Source organism: Serinus canaria, chromosome 1 (genome assembly GCF_022539315.1).
Source record: "Serinus canaria isolate serCan28SL12 chromosome 1, serCan2020, whole genome shotgun sequence".
Taxonomy (NCBI): domain Eukaryota; kingdom Metazoa; phylum Chordata; class Aves; order Passeriformes; family Fringillidae; genus Serinus; species Serinus canaria.
In genome coordinates this window covers 73,491,249-73,519,209 of record NC_066313.1, presented here as the reverse complement: position 1 = coordinate 73,519,209, position 27,961 = coordinate 73,491,249, and the positions used below count along the sequence as shown (strand labels likewise).

Sequence of the window (27,961 nt, the reverse complement as noted above, 5' to 3'; positions counted from 1 at the left end):
GCTAGATGCCTGGACTAAGACTGTCACTTTTTGGCACTTTGTAGTAGAGGGATAAGGAAAGATTTCTCTGAGCCGTTCAACTTTAGGAGGAAATGAATTGTGCTTTAGAAATATGTGATCTCAAATCAGTTGCCTAAACTCATGCTTAGATAACTGAACTAAGGCCTTTATTTCTTTCTGTTAACAGTCAAAATGACAGTCATCAAATCAAGGTAGCTGGTTCTAGGTATCTGCACTATGGATTTTTATACTGAATCAGAAAAGTCCTCATGTTTTGCTACTGTTACAGTCAGTATAAGGTAGAATGCAGCTATTGAAATGTAGGCAGAGCAAGTCAATTTAGCACCTCTTCCATTTAACTTCCAACCAGGTCTCCTGTGACCTCACTTTCACATTTGGACATCTTGAAGAGCACAGGCATCTCAAAGAGCATTAGGTGACTATATCTATGTAGCTGAATTTCACATGGTGCAACCTGCAAAGAACAGCTGGGGCTCAGTTCTGTTCTCCCACTCGGATGCCTAATAGTGAACATCCTCTAGGGTGTTCTATCTAGACTTCAGATGCCAGTCCAGGGGAGCATAAGCACCTCAAATTACTGTTCTATCTTCCAGCTCAGTTAGATGACTTAAATACTCCAAGGCATTTCAGTCTTGTCTATCTACATGTGCATGTTTCAATTGAGTCTTTTATTTCCCAGTCTTTGAGGGATGTCTGTGACAGATGGGGTGAATCACTCTCCAAAGATGTGTGTCTCTCTCCATTGGCTTCAGAAAGATCCTGACTTTAGGCCCAGTGCTGTGAGGATGTCATTGAATTGTCTGAGCATAAGTGTCTTGAATTGCTTGAGCTTCTGTAGTCCATTCAAGCCAGCTCCCCTCTGCTGCTCCAGAAGTGTACTGGTCTCCTGGAGTCCTCTGCTGGTCCTATATTTCACATACCCCAGAATGTTTCAGATGGTGTTTTTCATCCATGCTTAGACAAGTTTTCCTAAATAAATCAGATGCTTTAAAACTACATATACCACAGCTTTTGGGGGATATTTAAATTTTTCCACATTTCTTATAATAATTTTGATCTATTTCTTATTTATTAAGCCTTACCTGTTACAGCTATGACAACAACACAGAGAAATCACTTTTTCTCCTTTTGAAATGGAATATCTGGGTTAATAGCAGGAGCTCAGGCAAGGATGAAGGAGCACTTTTTCAGATAGGCTGAGTACCTGGTGGTTTCAGCACAGGTTTCTTATGAGGGCTGCTTTGAGCAACCTACCTGATAAAATATGCCCAACTAAATTAAGCTTCTAAGTGGGGATATGAGCAGGACTAAAACAGAATTCAGTTCAGGTATGCTGCATGTTTGTATAACATTGAGATGCAGAGGAAATATTTTCTAAACTTGGTTTCTTCTGCTGTCAAAGACAGATGAAAGCAGAATTCAGGTTTCTCACTTCTTTTGAGGTTTTTGTAACTGTATGTTTGGACTTTATGTTGACAGTTTAAAGTCAAGTGGTCTGACAGTGTTCCATTAATACAAACTCCAGAATAGACTTCTAAAAGCATTAATGTAACACTGAACAGACTTCTGAATCACAAGAAAGGACTAGCTTTTTATATCCATAGTAATCAAAATGGTCTTTAAGTATTTGAAAATATGAAAAAAATACCAATATTGCAGTGTATTTATATGAAGTAAGTAACAGAAAATGATCAGTGTGTAGAAAAGAAAACTGTTGTGTGTGTTACACCCTGTTAATAATGCAAGGGTTAGGAGGATCCAAATGAAGCTGGTCCTCCAAGCTCTGGCTACAGTTAATGAAGAGGGATATGTCATTCAGGGAATGACTCAGCACATGGAAAGCTGAGGTTCCAACACAGGTTAAATGGTGTTTCTGTGAGGCAGGAGTGTAGCATTTATATCCTTCTGGATAAAATTACCCAAGATGGTATGAGAAGCAGGCAGTGACCTTTCCCAAGAGCTGCTAAGGGATTGCAGCTTTGAAATAAGGCTCTAATCCACCTTTCCTAGCTCCAATGAGATCAGCAGCCACCTCTGAATTGAGAGATGGTTGGTCCCAGCCCAGAAGGGGACAACACATTCATCACTGCCATTTGAAGATGGATTTGATACCAAAACTCATCATTAACAGACCATAAATAGTAATTATTTTAGATACCATCAGCAAGAACAGGAAATAGGAATTTGATTTGAACATTTTTTAAATGAACAGCAGCAAAACTAAACTCCTTGGTTTTTTTTTCCTGAAATAATGCATGAACAAGACTAGTTAAATCATAGGGTCATAAGTTCCCCTTTCAAAGTCTAGAAGTCATAATGGATTATCTGTATTGGCAACTTTCATTAGTTTCAGCCTTTAAAGGCTGGCAGCATAGGACACATCTCTGCTTTATTCAGCGTGCTCTTCAGTAGTTTGCAAGCAGGTATTTTTAAAAGGATATTAATGTGTTCAGAAGTATCCTTCTTATGTCAATATGTAATGCATCTTAAACTTTCCTTTTTCATTACAAAAATGCTTGAACTGTTCTTACATGATCAGACTAATCCAAGCTGAGCCGTGTTTCCAGCCCCTCCCTTTTTATGCTCTTCCTCCCATTTCAGCTGTTTGCAACCTTCAGATTTGACAAAGCATGATTGTAACCTAAAGGCTTTGGTGACCTTTCACTTCACCTTGGCCAATCCTATATAAAGATCCAGGCCTCCAGGCCCCTGCTCTGAGCAGTGCAGAAGGACTGGTTCTCTGAATCTAAAGTGAAAGGATAAAATTAAGATCCCATCAAATATAGATTGAGTATTGATAGTCAGATTTTTAGCCTGAGATGTTGCACTGCACTCTGATCCTGCTGTGGTTGGATCTACAATGGATGCAAGCATCTTCTCTGCTTCTCCTTTTAGGATAACCAGGCTACAGTATTTCCAGAAGTGCAGAGAACTAACAAATGCTGCTCTTTGCTGAAGGGTAATCCCAAGCCTTGCCTAGAAATGCCATGTTATTTTCCTATTGGGTTGCCATGAAAATTGACAGAATAGAGTACATAGAGTACAACATAGACAGAAGTGATTGGAGAGACTTGGCACTGTGAAAAACTACTGTGGCATCCCATGAATTTGATGAATGATGGCATCAAGAAGATACCTGGGTCCTCATCTGCATTGTTATATTTGGGGTACTCTCTTTGGCAAGACAGACCAGTGCTCTGCAAGTGGGCAGCAATTAGCTGAGGGCATGTGATACAGCCTTTGTTAAATCAGAAACTCCTCAGTTTTGCTCATCGGTTTTACCTGCAGATGATTTCTGGGATGGTACTAACAGCTGTACTAATTATCCCTCTATAAATCTATAGATGTGTAAATAACAGGAACACTGAAGTTTGAAATGTGAATCTGATGACTGGTAGCAAAGAAAATAATCTTATGTTGAAGTATTGTTTTCCCAAAATGATTGAATAAGTAAAGCAAGATTAACGATCACTGAAGTTTTAGCTGATCAAAGTCAATTATTGAGATGGATGGAAATAAAGCGGTGGTAATTTTATAATTAAGTAAAGAAGTGAAACAAATTGAGGTGCCTTTGCAAGGGTGTAAGGTAAAGAGCTAGGTGAGAAAAATGGCCTTAATACATAACTTTTCTATAAAATAAAAAAATATAAAATACTGTTGTAGATCACTTTTGATACATAATTTATACTGCAAAGTACCTGCAAAGGCTTATGCGGTTTCTGGCCTGTAGGAAAAATTTTATTCTCTTCTAACAAGTCTAACACACAAAAACTGAGACGCACTGCATTCCTACAATGAAATTCTATACCATTTCCAGTGGAGAAAAAAAGCTTTACTGAATGCTGGAACAGCTGGCAAAGAAACTATAAAGTGATTATAAAATTATTAAATCAGGAGATGACCACCTTCTAGTATATAGCCAAGCTTTTGTACTAATCTGAAAATGGAATATATTTTGCCTTACCAGCCTATCCAAACTTGTGCCAGCAGCAGTTGTAGGTCTCTCCTCTGGGATATATGGTCTAAACCGGGTATTGAAGTTTTCAGGGACAGAACGGGAAGATCTCAGGGCAGGTGCTGGTTTAGGTTGGCCACATCCTTGGAAAACCTGAAAAAAGACATTCTTGGTTATATGTTGGTTAAATGAGAATCATAAAACGAAAGCTGGTATTTTGTAACCTCTTTTTTTTTTTTTGTATACTTGAAATAAGCTTTGATTGACATTTTTATGCTACTGAATTGAGTGTTTGGCCTGCATTAAAACTCAGGTTAATAATTTAGCATTATTAATCAGTTGGTGAAGGTATGGAAACATATAGGGACCTTAAAACCCCCTTAATTTAAGAAGGTGATTATTATGAGAAATTAACATCTGAAAGCATCTTAATTGCTGTCTTTCCAGGAAGAAAAATACACAAAAGGATGTCCTTTGTGGCAAGACATAGTTGATGACTGTTTTCAGTTTTGTTAAAATGCAGTATTTACCCAGAATCACAGGTCATCCAGTGATAATCCCTACCTACAGCTCTTTGTACCTTGCAATCTTATTTGTAGACTTAGAGAAAAGGTCAATGACGAAATAGTTTTGTAACTGGATAACTTTCCTATTCCCCACCAATCTCTCCCTAGAAGGGTGAGGCAGACTGAGTGGGCAACAGTGATAATTATTTTCTGCTAGTGTGTTTGTTTGCTGGGTATAGAAAATAATGTTCACAGTTATGAAATTTTTCATATACTTCCATCTGGAAAAAGGTTTCAATGTTGTGTATCTGGTAGGTACTAAAGGACACAGAAGACTACTGGATATCAAGCATATTTCCCAGAGGCATTTTCAGCTGCACATCTGAAAAAAGGTAGAAAATCCACTGAGTTAAAATTTTCAAGTGCTCTCATGAAGTAGAATCATAGTGTTTGCCTTCATACCAACTTTTTTAGTTTTAGAGTCACCCACAAACCCTTCTGGTTTTGTGACTGTTTCAACATTTTGCCTCCGTTCAAAAGAAAAAGAATTGAATGTCAGAATTTCTCGTAAGATATATTATACAAAACCCTAATGCCTAATGACTGTTTGAATGAGCTTTGTGGGGGTGAAAACTATGCTGTGTTTTGGTTGTAGGACCAAATTACTTCTTTTTGTGTGGCTATGTTGGTTTCTGTGGCCTGATTTTGGTAGGGGGGGACTCCAGGGGTGGTTTCTGTGAGAAGCTGCCGGCAGCTTCCCCCACATCCAGCAGAGCCAATGGCAGCTGACCAAGGCTGGGCTGATAAGAAATGACAGTAATGACTCTGTGATAACATTGCTAAGAAGGGAAAAAAGTCATTGTGCAGATGTAATTGTGGCCAGGGAGGAGCAGGGTGAGAACATGTGAGAGGAAGAACTCTGCAGACACCAAGGTCAGTGCAGAAGGAGGGGCAGGAGGTGCTGCAGGTGCCAGAGCTGAGATTCCCCTGCAGCCCGTGGTGCAGCCAGCCCATGGAGGGGCAGCTGTGTCCCTGCAGGCCACGGAGATCCGTGGGGATACAGAGATCCACCCCCAGCCCATGGAGGACACCCACACCAGGGCAGGTGGGTTCCTCAGAGGAGGCTGTGACCCCATGGGAGACCTGTGCTGGAGCAGGGTCCTGCAGACCCGTGGAGAGAGGAGCCCACACTGGAGCAGGTTTGCTGGCAGGACTTGTGACCCTGTGAAGGGACCCACCTGGAGCAGGCTGTGCCTGAAGGACTGCACCCCGTGGAGGAGTGACCCAAGTCCATGAAACTTCTGTTTCCTTCAGGATACATTAAATTGGCTCTCAGTTAGGTTTCCTGATGTTAATTTAGAGGCCCCAAATGATTCAAAGTTTGCTGAAAGAAGCTGATTAATACTAAATATATGTCCAGTCATCAGGTCTGCTTTGGCTTAAAGTCCAGCAAGTCAGCTGCTGTATGGCCATTGGGATTTTTAATTTATGAGTGGAATACTGTTTGGTCTGGTTTGAGAATATCTGTTTTAAGAGTTTCAAGCCTCCCTAGTCCTGAGGACTATTGGACAGTAAATTAATTTAATCAACCAAGAAAAAAGATTTTAGCTTGTAAAGCTTTAAACCTTTCATCAGGAAAGAATCTTATTTTTCTTCTCTGAAGAAAATTCAGCTAAGATTAATATTCAAGATTTGTGCATGATTGTGTAGGACAATTTAAAGGGCAAAATCTATACGTTAAGAGCATGAATTATGCCTACAGAAGTTTACTTAAGTTTCTTTCAGCACTGAAAACATAATTGTTTATTTAGATATCTATAAAATCCCATTTACTCAATTAAGCAACTGGGTATTTGCCTACGAAGCAAGTGCCAATTATACAAAACATACAACCAGATTCTCAGGAGAAAGGAAAGTGAGGGAATGTCTCCTTAAAAGTCCCAGTGTGTGATTGTTAAGCTACTTGTATGGCCATGTGGTGCAACTGCAAGTCTACATAATTTATATAACATCTTTCTTATGATGTACTGAAAAAAACCCAGCAGAGACTTTGTGGCATTTATCTTCATACAAATAGTTTCAGCAAGTGGTTTTATACAAACAAATTTACATACAGTCAGACAGTAATAGAGATGGAAACTAGACAGTAATATTTACATGACAGAAAAAGAAATAGCTTGCTTTTTAAATGACCTAACAGAAATGCAGTACAGATACAGTATTCAGTAACTGCATTTTGAGTGCAAAAGAGACATTTTAAAATTTGCATCCTGGTATTGACAGAAGACAAAATGTAAAGATAACAACTGATTTTAACAAATGCTTCCTAAGAAGAAGCACATGAAATACTTTCTTTACAGTGCTACTCAGAGGTATTGAACAATTTCTGGAAAAATATTCAGGTGTTTCATTACACATGCTGTGAATTGGTAGCATAAACCCACTCTCTAAAAAACTGAATTTTATTTATAATTGCTGTAGTCCATTTCATCTGAATTTAGAGAATAGATTCCATTTGAAATTAAGAAAGCTAACTTTAGTTGTCATCATATATATGTCCACATTTAAGCTATACATCTAAGTTAGGGGAGTTCAAAAGCTTCCTTCTGTTTCTCTCTCATCAGCATCTACAGTCGTTTGGGATGTTCTGGGATATCTGAGACACCTGTTAAGATTTTATAACACGAAACCATTCCCCGCTGAACTGCAGTTAAAGCTCAAATGGACCAAATCTCTATGGTCAGGGATATGAACCAAGCCGTGAGAACCAGTCAACAGAGCCAGTGAAGAATTAAATCTCTTGAGCTGACTAAATGGAAGTATCTACTTCAGGACTAGGATGTAGATACTGGAGCAAAAAGAGCCCTTTTCCCAGGAGAATTTGAAGTTTTGAATTTTTGCAGAAGGCGAATTTTGTTCTCTGTGAAACCTTGGATCATACTGTTATTTAGCCACGTGCTAGTGCTCAGTGTTTCCACTATATGATTCTGCTCCATTGACTCTTCAGATAGAATAGCATTGATTTTTTTACCTGAAATGCCATTATATTTTTCCTGCACAGAGCTCTGGAAAGAACACAGATAAATGAAGAGGTTTTCTTAGTATGAAACTTGTGGACTATTTTAAGAAGAACCTTGGATGTAGTTCTGTGAAGATATCCTCCTTATAAATAATGCATAGGTAGTCTGCTATGTCATGGAGCTCATTCATCCATTTAGCTGAAGTAATTGCTGAGAAGGAACATATATTTATAGGTTAAAATGGCACATCCATCAACTCAGATAAAAGCAGATTTAAGACTTACTAAGGGGAAACTCAGTTATGGAATAGACTATATGAAAGTGGGAAAATATGGTCATGGCAGCCAGATGACTCTTCCAGCAGTCCAACATACTTGTGTAGGATTAGATTGCTGCAGAAAATACTTCAATATGTTGTGTTTTGAGCAGCCATGGAAGCATGATTACTCTGATGCAACCAGATTAGGAAATTTCTCCATTGTGAAAAAAAAATGGATGTTTTAACATCTTTTGTGCTGTTTTTTGAGTTTTCTTCCACTTGTGAATGAGCAATGAGCAATCTCTGCAGGTATCAACTAGTAAACATTCATGTTTTTAAAATGGAACAGATGTAGCATTTACTTCTTGACTTGAAGCAGGAACCGAAGGTGTTGGTATACTGACAGCCATGTGGGAAGATTGTGAAGGCTCTCAAAACATGCTTGTTTTGGCCAAGATTGAAATGAGTATTTATATGTTATGACTCTGAATATGACTACCTGAATTACCTCAGGGAGAATGACAATGAGAATAGGGCAAATGTATGCTATGACTAAGTCTTGGATATGAGCTGATCCTTGGGAAACAGCGCACAAAATGTAAAAGTTTTGCTTGAGAAATAATCAACATGTTGCTGAGCACTGAATTTGGCACTATAATGTTCAAATACCAAAAAGGTGTCACTGGAGAATTACAAAGAGATCTCAATAAAGAGGACATCCTGTCTCAGCTATTATAAGCAGAAATCCAAGGTAAATCTACTGCACCATGACTTCTGCCAGAGGCAACCTTCAGGGAACATTACTCTAAACTGGGCAGACCCAGCCTGCAAGAACTATTCTTAAAAGGTACTGATGTCTTGGGAGGCATCTCAGGCAGCCCAGGCTGATTGTTTTGCACTCTCTGTGATGTGGTTTGTGGAAGGTATTCTGTAAGAATGGCTGCACGTGTTAGATGATGAAGCTATGGAAACTGGTTTGATGATCAGCAGTCCTTGTCTTCTCTTGGAGAAGGGAAAGTTTGGGCATATTCAGAGCACATAGATCCTTCCAGCAGAAAGGCCTTGGGCCTTGGGGTGTGACTTTCTATACCATTGCTCTTTTTTGACAAGCATCTTCAGGAATGGGACTTTCCCTGAGGCAAAATAAGGACCTTGTGTGGCTGTTATTAAGGGACATGACAGGTGTGCAAGGTGAGCAGCCAAGAAGCCTAGAGATTTGTGGTCAGACTTCCTGGACAGCCAGTGCTGAATATGAGAAATACCAGGAGAACAGAGAAAGATTGCAGTCTCAGAATGAATTGGAGGACTTTAACGTAATACTAGCACACGGTTAATGTGAACCGTGCTAGAAGAATTGACTGTAATCCTCACACAAACAAGAAAAGTTAATGGCCTAGGAACAGAGATGCTCCATTTTATGCAGTGAGAGATACTGGTGAATGTCCTTGGTCAGCAGGACAAAGATAGAAGGGGTACATGTGGTATCTCTTTAATTCTCTGTCTCACTATTGAAGTGCAGCTATCAAAAGAGGAAGACAGAGGGTTTGTGTCTTCTAAGGAAATGAAAGACAAGGAGTGAACTCAAGCAATAAGCCTTGACTTTCTGCACTGATTAATTGTTAAGTCATTGGGTTTTTCTTGGGCTTTTAGAATAGGGCAATTTTATATAACTATCTGAAAAAGGAGCATTGGATTTTGGATTAAATAATCTCTGGGTTTTCTGCCTACAGAGAGGATGAAGTAAGTGAGAGCTCCTTGAGGAAGAAACCTTTTGTTTTCATATTTCCTACTCCTTTTGAAAGAAAAAAACAACATTATATAACATGGAAGAAAATTCTACTGAATACAGCATAGATTCTTCTCCCAGATTCAACCAGGTTTTAGATAGAAGAGGCTGCATGTCAGCAGTGAAAAACAACCTATGTGTATGTGTGGGTGTTGCAGGCATAACATTATTAGTGCATCATCATTTTTCCACTGAAAAAAGGCACTGACTGATTTGGGGAAAAAAAAAGCTATGATTCCTAGTCACCACATTTTTCAGTAGGTACAGTTGAATAAAAGGTACAAAATTGTCTGAAGAATGAGAAAATAGAAAAGATCATGATTCCAACACCCTGCTTGAAACTTTCTGAGTGGCATCTCAGATTAATTGATGAGAGTGGCTTTTCTCCCACATTAGGTCTGCAGTTGCATTCCATGCACCCCACTACATCTGGTGAGCTGTCTGTCATTTCCCCAGAACCTCTAAGTGGTCAATATGTATAAGAGGGAAAAATTAGATGACAGAGGATGGATCAATCAGTCTGCTTGTATATCATCTTGTATATCATTTTCTGGCATAGAAGAGGACAGCATTATACCCAAAGCCTTTGCCTTTTTTAAAGGAAAAAGCATTTCCATGTTACATGAAAAAAGATGGCTATAACCTAGGAGATCAAGAAAATCACATTTCACAAGAATAATGGTCTACAGAGAACATACAAAGGTCCCTCAAGGCAAGACAGCTCCGTTACCTGTGAAAATTTAATGAAATAAATTTTGCTCATATAATTTCTTTTCTGTTCTACAAGATTAAAAAAAATATTATCTAAGGTTTCTCTTAGAGGAAAAACTATTGCATTGCAAATGGCATTGCTATTAATCTTTACAGCAAATAAAATATTTGTGAGGGACAGGAGAAACAATCTGCTCTGCTATGAACAAATAGTGAGATGAGCTCATGCCAAACTCTGGCAGGGGATGCAGCTTTCCAGCTAATGGAGAAACTGTGAAAACCAAACAGCAAAAAGTAAAAAGGAAAAAGTCAAAAGTAAAGAGGAAAACAAAATACACCTGGGCCTAGGGTGAGTTTTAAGTGAAAATATTTTTTGTTTCTTTTTTGAGGTAAGGGCTGAGTTTGCTGAAGCTAACCTTTAATTCCCAAAATGTTTGAGAGAATTTGGCTGTTAAACACCTTGATGACTGGTGCCAGAATAAAGTCTCATCCTGCAGGATGTAGACTGCTTTTAAAATCCAAGGAACTTCATGCAGGTTGAAAGCAAAAAGCATATTGAAGGAAACTCTTAGCAACCTGCAGCACTGGGGCCATAAAAAGCATCTAATTTTGGGTTGACAGGAAGAATGCAAACCTCAGGCTCCTGCTCTTTGTCCCCACTTTTTTTTTTTTTTCCCAGCTACAGCAGCTTCCTTCCAAGCAATGGAAAATCACTGACTTAGATGGCAGTCTGGCCAGCACCTGACTGACTGCTGGGAGTTAAATGGGAGATAGAAGCTCCCAGTGCAGATAGCTTGGTGAACTGTTGACTTTAGAATTTCAGCCACAGTGCACTGATGAATATTAAGGCAAAGCCATTAATTGTTGGCTATTAGCTCAATAGCACCTGCTACTGAATTTGAAGGATCTTATTAACAGGGGGTTGGGAGGTGGTGGTGACCTGTGTATACACACACACATTAAAAATGGAAAGGAGGCAGCCGGTATCATTAGCTCTGTTTATCTTTGTGTCAGAATCCAGACAAAACTCCATCAAACTGAAGTCTGGTAATCAGAGACTGGCCAATGTAGTATTTCCCTAGAGTGGCTAGTGCTCAGTCTGACTCAGATAAATCAAAATGTGTTTGGAAGTTAATATGGAGAATCACAGATGAGACACGAGTGGAAGTTACCAAGTATACTCTGCAGGATAATGCTTACAGAGTTACCACTGGCTTCCAGAACACTCTATTTTCCTTAAATCTCTTACAGCTATTACTTTGAAGTTTAATAAATGGTAGCTTTCTCCCTTCCACTTCCTTTTGAAAAATTCAAGCTTGTTTAACTAGTTTAATGAGGAATTCAAAGCCAGTCTGGTGAACTGTTGAACAAGCAAAAGTAATTTTTGGTGGTCTGGGCAATCTTTCTTAAAGTCTAGACAGAAAAATTGGTGGAGATGTTTTTCCCCCCACTTGTGACATTCAATAACAGAGAAGGCACGACTGACACAGTACCTTTGCTGACACCTGCATGCTGTTCTCTTGCATGTTCATGATGGCTTCAGAAATCTTGACATCAATAGGATCCATGACTGATTCAATGTTGAATGGTCCCTCTAATCTCTCCGCTACCAGAAGCATAGCATCTGTTAAAACACAAAGCAGCCATTCCCTTAAAGAAGGGATAACTTTGGGGTCCTCAGGCAGACCAGCCCTGCCAGCTGTAGGTGTGGATGCTGAGCACTCCTCAGCAGGAGTCTGGGGGGATGTGTGGCAGCAGCTCTGTGAAGCCTGCAGGGCAACTTCCCAGGGTCAAAACTATCTTCCCCTGCTGCTGCCACCACAGAAAGAGGAATAAAGACTTTAAAAGTTAGATTAATATTAGTTGCCATAGGACTATTGAGCTTGGGGTAAAATTATTTTACACAGCTTCTTGAAGCAGCCAGGGCTTTGGAGTGTACTTATGTAATCTCCTTCCCAAGAAAAAGCAGGATAATAGAAATGAATCCTTGGGGTATGTTCTCAGAATTTGTGTGAGATGATGAAAATTGTGATATGATCTATTGGAGTGTTGTAATTAAAGCAGCTGTTCTTTCTGACCTTAATGATCTCATTTTCTTGCAATATGAACAGCAGATGAATATTGGATTTCTGCCATAATATATAGGTATAAACCATGTTTGCCTTGCTACATTTTCAAAACATGGCTGTAAGTTGTATGTAGAAACATACATTGTTTGTATATTTTGTATTAAAACAAATAAGTTTGCTTAACTTCCATTAGAGCCCCTCTGCAAAATAATTTAATCTTTTGATGTTCATTAACAAGTGAAAAAACAAGCAATTGAACAGAAATTCTTGGCAATAAAAAGGTTTTGCCATGAACCAGATTTATTTGTCTATACACAGACACAAATTTATCATAATTTATGTGGCAATAGCCATGTGATAAACTGGATTTACAGTCTATCCTTTGAACAGCATATGAACAGGATCCTTGTCTCCCGTGTTAGATTTAAAGTTTTCAATAACTAATTAGCTCTAAGCAGCTGATGCTTGTAGCCTTAGCGCAATAAACAAAAATCTTCACACGCTCTCTTCTTTATATGCCAGACTTAAGCTCCAGAAAGTACCAAGCAGATTTTTTCTGAAACAGACCCATGCCTGCTTTGCTGTTTTAAGCACCAGTCCAACAGCAGCTGTGTGGAGAAGGCATGGAGCTCTCCACAGATCTGACAGCAGTGCTTGTTAGCTTTACACCTGGCTGCAAGTCACAGAGGTTTGTTCCAAGATGGACATTTTCTCTTTCCCCATAAAAGCACAAGTGCATGGAGGAATGGGAAAAAGGGGCTGGTGTCTCACTCTAGCAGTTTAGACAAACACCTTCATGCACAGCCTCACCCAAGGACTGCATTAAGTTGTTTATATGCTGTCAGTGCATACCCAGAAATCCCCATGAAACTGGAATTGCTTGGCATGAAGCACCAAAGCACTTTTGCAAATTTACATCTAATATTTCACAGTACTTTTAGGCTGGAAAGAGTGCAATGCCAGTTATTTGGAGTGAGGTGTATAGCACTTGTTGCTAACTGTGAGAAATGGACAGATGATAGGAAATTGGTTTCAAGCAGAGGTGTTATTTTGCCTGCCCCTTATTTTAAATTTCTGTGGTTTATAGCCTTTCCAGTGGGAAGTGGTGAAAATAGGAACTACCTCTGATAGAGAAAACAGTTTTCATACACACAAAGACACACACATACATACACACATGTACACACACTTACAGATTGCAGCAATAAGTTTGCAGTTTTTCCAAATGCCAAAAAAAAATTACAGAGAGAATTTTTAAGTGTGGACTCCTATGAAGTATTTCCTTCCTCATGTTCAAAGTGACTTGTGTAAAACATTCATGATTTAGTACTTTGTGAGCAATGTGATCAGCTTAAATCCTAGGTGCCATGACCAGTACTAGGCCTTATTAGGGCACAGGTCCTGGTGGCTGGATTTTGGTAGTTTACATCAGAAACAGGGTTAAGATTAGGGTCACTGCACAAAACAGGCAAAAGGTAGATTTTGTGGGTTTTATTTTTTTGCTTTTTTGTGGTTGGTTTTTTTTTTTTTGTGTTTTTTTTGTGGTTTTTTTTTTTTTTTTTGTTGGATTTTTTTGTTTTTTTGGTTTAGTCTAGTTTTGGGGTTTTTTTGGTAGGAGTAGACTACATTTTAAATTAAGGACAGGTGCCTCTTTATATGAATTGTCTTTATTTTGGCAGCTAGAAGGGTGGAAAAGTCTAGTGCTAAGCCCTAGTATGTGTTCAGGCACTGTGCTGAATCAGAGTTCTGTAAATATATAATTACTGGAGATCTCTTGTGAGAATGGTTGGTGGCTCCAGCCTACTTGCTGGTTCTTCTGATGGCATGGGGAAATAATTCTGAATTAAACCTTGAAGTGAAATCTCAGCTATGCGGCAGAAAAGTGCATAATCTTTAACTGAACAAGAACCACAGTCTTAATTTGAACACAGCCTTTCCTCAAGGAAAGTGCCTTTAAAATAAATAGCTCTAGGAGATGCAAACTAAAAATCTGTTCCTGGCTTAAACAGTTTGTATCTATAGAAAGATAATCTTTAGCTAATCAGCTTCTATTTTCTGAACCTTAAGCTTATTCATAGACTTAGTCTTTATATATACATATATATATGTATCTGTATCTATATCATCTATATCTATATCTATATCTATATCATCTATATTTATATCTATATCTATATCATCTATATCTAATCTCATCTATATCATCCTTCTATTAGTCATTGTTAAGGAAGAGGGCAAAGGCTGAGGAATGTGGATAATTCCTGGCTGCCAACGGTGAGCTTTTTGTTATGTTGAGTTCTTTCATTGATATGTTATGGTATAGGTCTGATGATGCTTTCAAGAGCCTGGGTTCAAGTTGGGTTAGAGTCAAGTTTATATTTCAATCACATGGGCTATAGCTTTAAACTATTGCTCTACATAAAGGAAAGGAAGAAAATAAGAGAAAATAAAAGAACACAAAAGGACAGAAAAAAATCAAACAGTAAATCCCTGCTTGTTCATATTCTTTAGTTGCTGTCTCTTTCTCTGGCTTGGAATGAATCTGAACCACTCCAGGCAGCTATTCATAACTGGAGCAGTGAGAGGCTATGAGGCAACAGTGACAGTTGACATTAGAGCCTTGTGATCTTTAATTATATCTTAAAGATATGCCTGGGGAGCAAGGGGTTAAGGGGAAAATATAATTTGAAATATCCACATCTTTATTGATCACAGGGACATCTTTATATCAGCAGTTTGTATTTTCGTTTTGGGGTTAGGATGTGAGCTAGGACAAATGCTGAAGTAGAGGTCTATACAGTAATATATTTGAAGAGGAAGAGTCTGAGAAATAGATTATATGCTGTGACAAGAGATGCTTGAAGGGCTGAAGTAAAACAGGTTCCTCTTTCAAGATTATTTTTGAGGCTGACACAAGTTGTGCTTCCAGTTAATGCTCAGTTTAGGGATCAGCTCAGAATAGAAGTCTTGGACAATTGTTCAGTTCAGATGAGTTCTTGCACAAATGGAAAATTAATATTTGAGGATTCATTTTCATTTCAGTTCCAGCAACTTTGTGGGGCTGTGGCTGACTTAGCAGTGACCAGGCTGCTGGTAATTCTTGTCTCCTTCTGCTAGGAGTACTACAAGCTCAGTCTAGCAAAAGAGGATGAACAAGTGGCACTTCCATGAATGCCAAAATTATTTACTTAGCCTCTGTCTGACTGGGCTCTTCCTTCTACCCTTTTTTTAACCATCATGCTGTTCCTGACTAAATCAAACATACCTGAGAGCCACAGACAGAGAGAAGCCTGGGAGAACAAGGTAATCTTATTATTGAATGTTATTAGTGAATGTTCAGGCCCCTTGGGAACAAACTCACTTCTGTATTTAACTAGCTTGATACTATAAATTTTTTGAGTTAGGATTCAGATTTAAATTCAGATTGAATTTTTCATCCATAACATTGATTTCTAGGAAGAAAAGCTGTGCAGTGTTTAAGGTGAATTGATCTCCGGGAAAATATTTCCTCAGGTCATTAGGTTGAGTTCTCTTTTTAGCCAACCCTAACTCTCACTACAGTGATAAACTTTATTATTCACTTGTACAGTTCCATATGAGCACATACATACCAGCTAGCCTTTGCAATTGAGTGAAATGGAAACTGTTATGTTGAATACAGTGAAAATCAGATTAAATGTAATAAGATGAGATTTATGACAGGGCAGTCAAATGTTGTAATGGTCCTCACCAGACTGTAGCTCTTCAAATCTCTAGCTGTGCATCAACAAACACAACACTGCTGTCCCAAGTCCTTTCTTTTCCTTCTGAAAATGTTATTATTACATGAGAAACTGTAAAGATTTCAATATGAAGTTCAGAAAATCTAGACACTTTAGTATTAAAATCCTAAATCCTAAACCCTTGAACTGGACAAAAGCCATCAGTGCTGCTGCTCTCAGCCTCTCCTGGATGAGTGGGGACCTTCCCCTTGCAGTAACACCCCCAAAGCCTACTGAAGGCCTAGAGTGTGGTCCAAGGGCCCCTAACATGTCTCTGCCAGCTGAGCACAGCAGCCCTCTTTAACTGCTTAATATTCTGTTTTCCATGTCAAGAAAAAATGTAGGTATTTGTCAGTGGCTTTTAGAAGGACCTTGTTTCATTTTAAACACTATTTAAGAAAGAGATCCTGAATAAACTTTTTGTTTGCTTTAAAGATTTTTTTTTTAAGGTTTTATAGGGGCCATTTTAATGAGAAACACAGGAGAAAACTGGTCATCATGCAAAGTGATTTATTGTATAACTTAAACATTCGGGAAACCAGGTGAATTTCAAGATATGGAAATACTTTATGAGCCCTAGGAATCTACAGGCAAAATAATGGATAGACTAACAATACAAATAGACAAGAATGTGCCTAAGCTTCCTTGGAAATGCATCAAGCCACCCTCCTATAATCTTGATACCAAAAGTGGTGTGTTCCTGTTTGTGTTATATTTCTTTCAGGGCAGTTTCCCAGAAAACTTTCTAGTGAATTCCAGATTGAAATAAAAGGAGCAGGGAAAATGAAACTGATGTATGAGACTTCTGACAAGTTATAATCCCCTCTAAACTAGGTTGACATACAAAGCTCTGGCAAGAACCATCACTGCCTCCTTTTTCTTGCCCTCCTTCTATCATCCAGAAAATGCAAAGAGGCTCTGATAGGGAAAATTTGGGAGGCTGATAAGGAAAGGCATTTTTAGGGTCTCTGTTAATTTGGCTGTGACATCAGTTTTTCCTTTCACGCACATTCCTGCTCTTCTACTTCAAAATTATCAGTGAGATTCCAGCAGTGGCTGAGCTTCCCCCAGGGGAATCCAAGAGAGAATCTATGGATGAAGTCTATAAATGTTGTTTCTTCATGGAAACAAAGAATGGTAAAATACTAAATTGCATGTCCTTCACAAAACTGTAAGGTATATTTTTGGGGGGGAAAAAAAGGAGGAAGATCTTATTTAAATTCTCTATTAAGAGTTCCCTATTTTTCTTCTAGGTATGTGGTCTTACACTTATCTATGGAGAACTGCAAAGTGCTTGCTCCCAAAGCTGCTGGTGAACAAAAGTAAGGGTAAGTTTTTATTTGTGAAACTTTAAAGGATTTGTCTATGGACAAGACCACGGATTGCAGATTAAATAGTTGTAAACAGAGTGAGAAACCTGTTGCAGTTGACTGTGACCTTGAGAGTGGCAATGACTGTTTTGGGATAGGATGTAATTGTTGATATGCTGGGCTGCAAGGCAGGGATCATTTGGTAGCTTCCCAACTTCTGACCAAGGGCAAGGGGAGGCAGGAGGTTGGGATTGTATTTACTAGGTCGTGTAGGTAAAACTCAGTGAGTTTTTTCCATCATGACACTAAATATAAATAGTGGTCATAAAATCTTTAGAGCGTTAGATGGTAAACTAATGAAACAAATTAAAAACTAAAAATTGAAAAGTGAAATATGGGTACATATTGACTTTTTACAAATATAATATCAGTGGAAATACATCCCTGTAATAATCTGCCAAAACTTTTACTGCTAGATTATGATTTACTAAAAAAATTCAAGAAGAGGAAAATAAATCTCTAACTCACATTTAAGGGAGGTGATAAGAACTCTTCTCAGGAAAACAGAATAAGGCGTGACAGAGATGCCAAAACTGCTCTTTTCCTCAGGATTCACAGTCACTTTTTCAAATTACTATTTGTATTAGGACTCTATATGGTTCTATCCTGATGAGGCTAAACTGTCACATTACAGATTTCCTGACTGAGTATCACTAAGCTCCACATACACTCCATACTATGGAATAATAACATTATAATTTTCTACATCCAGCTTTTTTTTTTTTTTTTGTGGTTTTGTGGGGGGTTTTCTTTGGTTTTTTTTGTTTGTTTTTTTTACTTTTGTTTTTTGTTTTCTTTTGTTTCATGGGAGAAGGCACTTTTAAAATTCATGTTGCACTTGTGCAGAGGGAATCTCAATATTTTTATTTGGATATTCAGTTAACAGTAACCAGTTAAGCTTCTCTCTGGAGATATGTAGGCAAATGACTTGCACGAGAAACTGCTGGATGTGGGGTAAGATTTTTCTAGAAGTAAAAATTATCAGCATATGAAGCTGAAGCTGAACAAAACAGGGAGCAGTGGGGAAAATATGTCTGGGGTGGGTTGTTTACATGGGAGAAAACAAGGGCAAAGAAAGATGGATTAAGGTGAGCTAAGGAACAAACACGGGAAAATAGGTGGAAGAGGGCATATGAAAGAGGCCATGTGGAAAAATTGGTGGTCAGCAAACTTGTCAGAGGCTCCATCACTGCAGTCTGCTCTATATCCTTACTAAATTCTTTTCTTAACCATTTTCTGGTTGAGAATCACAGCATGGTTGTGCAGAATATTCTCTGTGTGTGTGTAAAATGCAGCTAGTAAGCTTCAAGCCAGTGATCCTGTGAGTAGGAGACCAGCAGCAGGTAAGACCTGAGGTTTCTGCTGGACACTTGGTTTAGTCTGGGTGCAGAGCCTGGACAGTCTTGAGGTCCAGGCTGTGGTTCAAGGGAGCTGGTTCAAGATGTGTGTGTGTCTGTGTATGAGCAAAGGGGGCTGCATGCAGCTCCCAAATGAACTGTCCCAGGGGCAGTCTGACAGAGATCCATTCACCCTCTTATCCCTTCTGAGCCTATCATTTCTGCACATCATCCCTGAGCACGAGCAAAGGAGTGGTGCAAAAGGATGCACTCCTGAAGGTGTCTAACTGTACTCAGTACAACCAAGACATGGAAAGCTCCATTTCAATTTCTTTTCCTGCTATGAGCAGCCTCAAAATTTTACCAGCTGGAAAAACACCTTAACCACCCCTGCTATTCTAAAGTGCCCAACAGCTCTCCTTTCAAAGCTGTTTCTATGGAATACTTGGCTATTCTGGACAGAAAGATTGGTATTTAGGGCAGGGTGTTTAAGACAGGGTAAATCCAGTTTTCTGGCTTATGCTTGAAGGGCTGATATCTGAAGGACGATGTGATGAAATTATATCCTAAGTTCTTTCAGGAGGGACTGGAATCCATAATTGTCCCTGCCAGGTTAATTACCAGCTAATTAAAAGGCAAACTTTAAAAATGAGCGTAGAGTATCAGATTGAGTTGTTTATTATCTATGTTTTAATTACAAGAATATACAGATTTAAAATGTAGCTTTTGATATTTCTGATAACTATGTAGCCATGTCGGTTCATGGCAGTACCACTTACTCTTCCTTCAAAATAAAAAGGAAAAAAAGAATTGTCAACATTATGAATAAACTAAAAGGATATTTTATTATTCCTGTTGGGATTGTATCTAACTGTCTCTTAAGGTAGAGCAGCTCAAGAAATTACCATATATGTATGAAGAGTTATTGACACACAATTGTCATCTTTTTGCATCTGATAGAAGATAAATGAGTTTTGTTGAGTGAACTGCAGTTTTTGAGTATTTTACATACTATATGTTTTTCTTCCACGTATTGAAAAAAATGGCTATATAAAATTATTCTTCCTCTATGTCTTCCTAAAACTTTGAGGAATTCTAAATAGTTTATACGCTGCTATGAGATCATGTCTTATTTTTGTTCTTGTATGCAAAAACAAAATAGCAAAGACTAGGCAAAATGGTAATCTTTTGTCTACTATTCTCTTATTCTTCCACTACCTGTAGTAGCTGAATGTGAGATGTTTGTCTGAACTGGAGTTTTAGCTAAGATTATTGCTAAATGTGGAGGATTCTTTTTAAATGTATGACATACACCAATTAATAAAATGTAATACATTTCTAAAACCTTTGTCTTGTTGCTTGTTCCATATGCCAAGAGAGGTTTAAATTGCCTGTCACAGGAAATGTTAGTAAATAACAGAACCCCCATTGATGCCTATATGCTGCCTTCCATAGTTAATTTAAATTTGTACTAACAAAGACTAATGTGTATAATTTTTTAAGATAGATGGAGTTTGGAACACTGAAAAAAGTCCATCTTTGTGACTCTTTCTTGATGAGATAGGCTGAAATGGTTGACAAGAACAAATCATAACCTGAAACTTCCTGCTACATTTAAAGGTATCCTTGTGAAAATCTCCTGGGTATATAGTTTGCATTATCTTTATACAGTCAAAGACATTAGAACCTCAAAGATCTTTTCAACCATTCCAAAGCCCATGCAGAGTTACAACCCTAGGTATAAATTCCTGGGTATAAAATCCCTAGAGCTCTGTGCAGGAAAAATTTAAAATAGCTTTGCTATATTCTTCTGACTTTTTTTATGAAAGCTATTTCACTGTCTGCCATATATCACTATCAGAACAGTCCAGCTATGTGGTGTATTTTTTCTGCTGCTTAATTTAACTATTTCTAATAAGCTGCTTCATATAACCTTAAACAGTTTGATTATTTTTTTTTTTGTCAAATCCCTCACATATATGTAGACATTTATCATATCTTTTAGTTTGTGCTTGGTCATATTTTCCATGTTAATTTTTTATTCTGTTTTCATAAGTGATTTCCTCAGGTCTTTTCCTGTTTTTTTATTTCCTTCAAAAGAATTCTCTAGTATTGTGGTGCCTAGAACTAATTAAACTTTTAGAGTTGGATCTCATTAATGCTGTTTTGCAGAGGTCCTTTTTGCTCCATATGTCTGACTCAGAAAACTTCCTTGATTCCCTTGATGTATCTGATTTCCTTATCCCCTTCATCACAACTGATTTATAATTCATATTTCCCATGTCAGTCCTGACACATTTTTCAAATGTCTCCTTATATTCAGAATTTACAGAATTTCTTCCCCACTTCTAATTCCAAATTTTGTGCAGTAGAGATTTTTCCAGCCTTGGCAGAATTTATGCTACCTTTCTTAACACATAATTAATGACCTGTCCATTATCTCTTCTGGAGAATTGACATATTTTTTTACTTTTATAAGAAGCTTTTTTCAAAAAACTTTTAGTTATTTCAAGAATAACTTCACCCTTTAACAGTATCTAATCTACACAGAGCATAGAATCTTGTCTTGCCTTAGCATAGCATGGATTGGATTGGAAGGGACCTTAAAAATCACCATGTTCCAACCCTCTGCCATGGGCAGGGGCATCTTTCACTTGACCAGGTTGCTCAGAGCCCCATCCAGCCTGGCCTTGAACACTCTCAGGCATGGAACACCTACCATTTCCTTGGGCAAACTGTTCCAGTGCCTCACTGCCCTCACAGTAAAGAATTTTTTCTAATATCTAATCTAATCTTCTTTCTCTCAGTTTGAATCCACTTCCCCTTGTCCTGACACTTCATGCTCTTGTAAAAAGTTTTTCTCCACCTTTCATTATCTTTCTACTACTTAATGTGGTGGTATTTATGACTTTAATGTCTTCTGCAAAAATCCAGTTTAAACCTAACAGACTGATGTTCCTATTGGCAGTTTGCTGCCTTATGGAAGGACATTGGTCATCATTCTGTTTTTTTCTTTTCTATGAATAATTTTTTCTGCTTCATGGTGTCTGTATACCACTAGATGTAATGCATCTTCGTGCTGCATTATCAATGAATTTTTAGCCATTTTTTGGGTTAAAAGGGTCCAGTGGATGACCAGCTAGATGATGAAAATTTTGGAGATAACTTTTGCTCCTGAGACATTTTTAATAGCACAGGACCCCAAACCAAGACTTTCTTGTTGTTATCTTTTTAATAAAATGGGATTGGGGGTAAATAGTAAGGTGAAAATGGACACTAGTGTTACTGTTCAGGAGAATAAATATGACCTAGAAAATCAGAGAAGGACCACATGATACCGAATGAGTAAGCAATAAAATAGAATCAACGGATGAGTATAAGACAACAAAACAAAACAAAAATCCTAATATCTTTTAGGCAATGAAGGGTTTTGAGATGACCATTGTCACTCAAAACCAAGCTTTTCAGTTTATGCTACCATAACATGGTCTCAGCAATCAGAAAACCTCACACTGAATATTTGGAGAATAACTAGAGAAGGAAAAGAGCACTAAAGAAAATAGGTTTATAGTTACAAATTAATCTACAGTAAAATAACATCATGGATAACACATTGCAGAAGTGATGAATGAAAGCTTTAAGATATGACACAAACCATAATCTAACATCATACACTCCTGAATTAGAAGAATTACCAGAGGATGCAACAGTGACTAGCCAAATTGTGGGTGACATGGGGGTATCTTAAGGTTCAGTGCTTAAAAGAGAAAAGAGATGTAGAATACAAAACTAGCAGATCACATTTTATTAATTTATTGAAGTTACAATAATGATAATTTGTTAATTCCAAGTACATATAGCAAATTCCTCAGTGTCATCTTTTCAGAGAATAACTGGATGATCCTCAGTTTCTTTGGTAAATTCAACCTTTATTTCCTCTGAATCAAAGAAAGTAATTGCCCATGTTTCATGTGGGAAGCCACAGTTGCTATTAAAGTCTGAAATACATACTTCCCAGGTACCAGTGCCAGGCTTTTGAATCGACATCCTACAAGTAACATCTTTCCTGCTACTTTGTCAGTAAGATGACTTTATGCCTTTCCTTGCCATAAATAGACAATCAGCCTATGACCATCTCAGCTGGCATGAATCCATCCCAATGGAGCAGCTCTTAGGGAGGTGTCACACACAGTTGCACAGACAAAATTGATTTTTGCCTTTCATTTTATTGATTAATATGGAAATGCACTGTGGATATCTCATTGCATTTAAAAGCCTGCCACTATGCAGAGAATTTTGAGATGCCTAATAGCATTTCCTCCCAGCACGTCTCAATGCAGCAAATAAAAATGGTGGGATATTTTCCCCCACTGATAAATGTTTGAAGCAAAAATGATTACATACATCAAGGCTGTCACAAATCAATGCTGTTGGCATGACTAATCTGTTTATTGTTTTGACATCCCTCTTGAAAGGAAATTCAAGAATTTCTCTATGTTTGCCTAGCTGCACTAACTACAATATTAAGAATCCTACACTTGAGCTCCTTAATTCTTCCAAGTTATCTGTGTCCTGATCTTTTAGAGGACTGGGAGATCAAGAGTAAAAATGTTTGTCCAGTCTAGAGAAGTACTATAAAAACTTAATGTTCATCATGAGGACACTTGTCTGATATGCTGTAATCATAATAAATACTAATAATAACACATAACAGAAAATAAAAAGTGTTTTGCAGAAAATAAAAAGTTTGTTGTCACTAAAACTTTCACAGCAGGGAAAAAAATGCTTTTAATAGAGGGTGAAAAATTAAAAATTTCTGTGGAACATTTTCCACAGAAAGATTGCTGTCTGGCTGTACATTGCTGAGGCTTCCAGGCCAGTAGCCAGGGAGCCACTGTATTATTTGTCCCTCTAAATTTTTTCATTATCTAAAATGAACATTTCCCAAAAGAAAAACTCAACAACAAAAAATTCATCCAAGAGCTCCAGTTTCATCCAGTAGGGATTTATGAATATGAATTAACTCTATTTCCCCATAAGACTGCTGTATGCCATAAAGATGGACTATGAAATCTAGGGAGGTATAGGATGTTTTGGGATGGACTTTCCATAACTTTGAGTTTTAACCTGTTCTTTCCATTCTAAGCAGTCAGTATAACAGTCCTCCCTGGCTCCCTGAACGCTAAATGGGAAGATGGAGTCAGATGGAGTCAGATGGAGTCAGATGGAGACCTCTGGAGAGATATTCCATCCTCCCAGTTTATTAAGGGGTTAAGTTGGCTGTGAACTTTTTCAAGATGCATCCCCTCTTTGGGAGCTGCCTGGCTAAAGCAGCAGCTTTGTGCATTCAAGCCTCTGCACCGCTCTGCCCCACCCTCCTTTTCCAACTGAGCTCCTCCTCTGCCTCTGGTCTGTGCTGGAGACCAGCCTTCATGAAATTCCTAATCTTTGTGTGCATCCACTGAATCCAGCTCCTCTTCTTACTTAGAATAACAAATGTTGATGAAATTCTGCCATCACTAACCCAGCTCTATCCCTGGGATATGAACACTGATTTAATGGCATTTCTTCTTGGTCCTTCCAGACCTAAGCAAGAACAGGGTGCAGATCCAGCAGCACATTAAGGAAGAAATGTTAGGCCCTGTCCTATGCTGTTGTACCCACAGTTTCTTGCTGTAAAGAAATAACACTGACTTCAGATTTTCTGAATGTGATAGCATAAACCAAAACACATAAATGCTCAATGCTACACATTTTAAAGAAGACATTAAGTTTATTATTAATATTTGTATCTGCTGAGAATAGGACATGACCCAAGGCCTAATAAAGTCACAAAGCACCTTTTCAACAATTTTCTTTGGAGAAGACTGTTCATTCCATTCTCAGATTTTTATGAAAATATCCTTTTTTTTTCCAGTTGGCTGAGTGTATGGAAGGAATAACTATTTTTCCCATTTCTGCACTGTTATCTGTGGGCATTACCATAGAGAAATGAGCACGTTTTGGCACGACAGGACTAGATGGTAATGAAGTTGATGATTTTATTCCTATTAAACACAATAAGCCATGCCAGTTTTGGCTCTGTTCAAAATATGGGTGCAAAAAAAAATGTTTGTGTGTTTGTCAAACGGAATAGGGCGGTATCTATGGAGCAAATTGTTTTCCATGGTTTCAGAAGAGAAAAAAATGTGAGAAGACAGAAAAAAGTACAGCAAACACTCTTCTAAAAGTTGATACAGAAATTACTGCTTTCTTAAAATCCTGTTTACATGTATCATGTTTTTCAAGAAAATATTAGGAAAAATGACATCATCTGACAGGGATATATGCTGCACTGTACACTGGATTCTATCTGCTCTCCAGGGAAATCTTTTCACAGACACTTAACATTGCTGATATTCAGTAACTAAAAAAAGCCTTCAAAGTCAAGTGTGTTCTGCTTCAGTTAAAGGAAAAATTAAGATGTATTTTTTGTCCTCACTATTTCCCACATGCTCTATACAGAAAGAGCTAACAATATAAATAACGATGATTAACTTGGTAGTATCATGTTCCTCTACCAACCTGGAAGGAAAACCAAAAGGCTTTTATAATGCTTACATCAGTCTAGCAACATCTTTTCACCTATATATCCCACCCTCAGGTGGGGTCTCTGCACTAGTGAGACCCAGCCTGGAGCACTGCATCCAAATCTGGAACTTCAGCAGAAGTTCCAACTTCCCAACATAAGGAAGGCCTGGGCCTGTTGGGGTAGTCCAGATGAGAGCTGTGAAGTTGAGGTTCATCTTGGAGAGGAGAAGGCTACAGTTAGACCTTAGAGCAGCTTTCCAGTACCTAAAGGGGCCTGCAAGAAACTGGAGAGGAAATTTTCACAAGGAGATCTCATGATTGGACAAGGGATCATGGCTTTGAACTGAACAAGAGTTGGTTTAGGATAGATATTAGGATGAAATTTTTCCCTTTAGGAAACCAGGGTGGTGAGGCATGGGAACACGTTGCCCAGAGAAGTTGTGGATGTTCCATTCCTGGATGGGGCAGGTTGGATGGGGCCCTGAGCATGAATGGACCACTTAGTTCCACCTCCCCTGGTTACGTGGGAGGTGGAACTAAGTGGTCTTTAAGGTCCCTTCCAAAACAAACCATTCTATTATTCAATTCTATTTTCTCTTGGAAAAGCAAGTTAGACAACTTCCCATTTCAAAAGTGAGTTGCACAAATGGAACTAGAACAAACCTGTCCTTTTGGTGATATTTACTCAAACCATGGAACAGAAATATTTACTTTGATTTTTTCAAACATTTCTCTCTCTGTCTATGGAAACATAATAGACAATAAATTCAACTTACCCCTTGCCCTAACTTTATTGCTTAACTTTTTTATTTGTTTATTTTTTCTGCAAATATTTGTGTGTTTAATGTTAGTTTGCACAAATATGTGTAGAGAAGTTCCCCTTCATGAACAAATTATTGTGTCTGTGATTCAGATGAGTTTGTTCAGCCTTGTCACATGTCCAAGACCACAGTTTCTCGACAGAAATGAGACAGAAAAATTTTACTAAAATCATCAGTAACTTAGATGCAAAAAAGACAATATATGAAAAGACAGCCCTTACTTTTTTGTTTGATAAGAATGAATCTCACTAATTTAAAATGGAAAAGGGTCTGGCAAAGAAAGAATATGAACAATTTCCATACCTCTATTACACCTCTTACTACAAAGCTTTTCCTTCCTTCATTCCTATTGGAATGAAGTCTAGAATATCTAATCAAGGATTGGAAATACATTTGCTGTGAGCTAAGTGGCCAGTTACAAAAAAAAAAAGAAAAAGAAAAAAAAGCCATGCCATATGTCTATAACTCATATTTGTGGTTTTCTTTTAGTGTAAATGTTTCAGTAGAACTGAAAATTCTCTTCTGTTTATAAAAGCTGTTCTTTGAAATGCAGTGAATAAAGATTGCAGTCACAACATGACTGCAATACTTCTGCATAGCTGCCTGAAGGAACAACAAGGAACACAAGAGTGTTCTTGTGTCTTCTCAGGTACTTTTTCCTATCCCGGATGCATGAAACAGTCTGGATATCTACATTGTGTAGTGAAAAAGAAGACTTGGATATGCATGGAGGAGGATAACTTCCCAGACAGTTCAAAAATGGGAAAGCAGTGTCAGAAGACAGGTCAATTGTGCTGCTCAGCTCAGGATACAGTCCTAAAACTCATTTAAGTCAACTGAAAAAATGAGCTTATTCTCCTCTACACTACTGAAGACAAAACTTTATCCAGTTCTGTGCCAGCACTGATGCCCATGGAATAAACAGATTCAGGGAGGGACAGAGGTGGTTGGAAACAATCTTGGGTTCATTTTCAGCATGATGTGGTCTGCTGCAGAGCAGAAAAAAAGATGAAGGGAATGGGAAGAAGTTTGCCTTACAAAAGGCAGCTTGCATTAGAGTGGCTTTTACTGTGGTCAGAGTGGTGCTCCCATCTCTGTCAGGTTCCCAGGTGGCTCCCACCAGCCCAGGTGTTTGCAGGAAGAGGTGCCTGGACCATGGGTGCACCAAGCAGCACGCTGGGTGGGTTGGAAGGCTCTGACCATGTGAGTGCTACTGACTTCCTCTGTAGCACCAAGCCCAGCTCTGGAAAAGGATGTGCATGCTGTGAGGAGAAACATTTCCAGAAGGATGTAGTGGGAACAGCATGCTGGAGAGAGGCTGCTGTGCTGGAGCTCCAATACAAAGGATTGCCATGGTGCTGGAAACTGCAGCCAAAGCCAGAACTGTTATGGAAATGTGAGCCAGCTGCAAAACAGGAGCCACAGCAAAGGGTGGACAGAATAGCACCAGGGCACTGTGAAAACAGTTTCAAGAAAAAGTTCTAGCCTGTTTCTCCTCAGCTGGGCCCTTCTGCTCATCTGCTATGAGACTTCTGTTTTTCTACAGTAAACACTGTGTGCTTTGAAAATGCTTAGGAAGTTTTGAATGCCTCCATAGAACAATTTAAAAAGAAAACATCAGTAAAATGACATCTTGTTATGTTAAGACAAATATATGCCTTTCAGTGAATGCCAGATGTAAAAATTATTTGTTTTTAAAACAAAAATGTGCCATTAAGTCTTTCTTGGTTTAAACAGTCAATGATTTTTAGCTCTTTTTATTTTCTGAAGAAGCA

General features: G+C 38.3%; 1 protein-coding gene across 1 annotated transcript in view; it reads right to left on the bottom strand.

The window, feature by feature from the left end:
- Positions 1-27,961, bottom strand: part of GPC6 (glypican 6) — a 714,343-nt gene that overhangs the window by 59,140 nt on the left and 627,242 nt on the right. Inside the window, exons 5-6 of the mRNA XM_050980236.1 lie at positions 11,752-11,882; positions 3,986-4,129 (exon numbers count right to left, since the gene is read on the bottom strand). Of these exons, the coding sequence (XP_050836193.1) occupies positions 3,986-4,129; positions 11,752-11,882 (275 nt within the window). The remainder of the gene's footprint in view (positions 1-3,985; positions 4,130-11,751; positions 11,883-27,961) is intronic.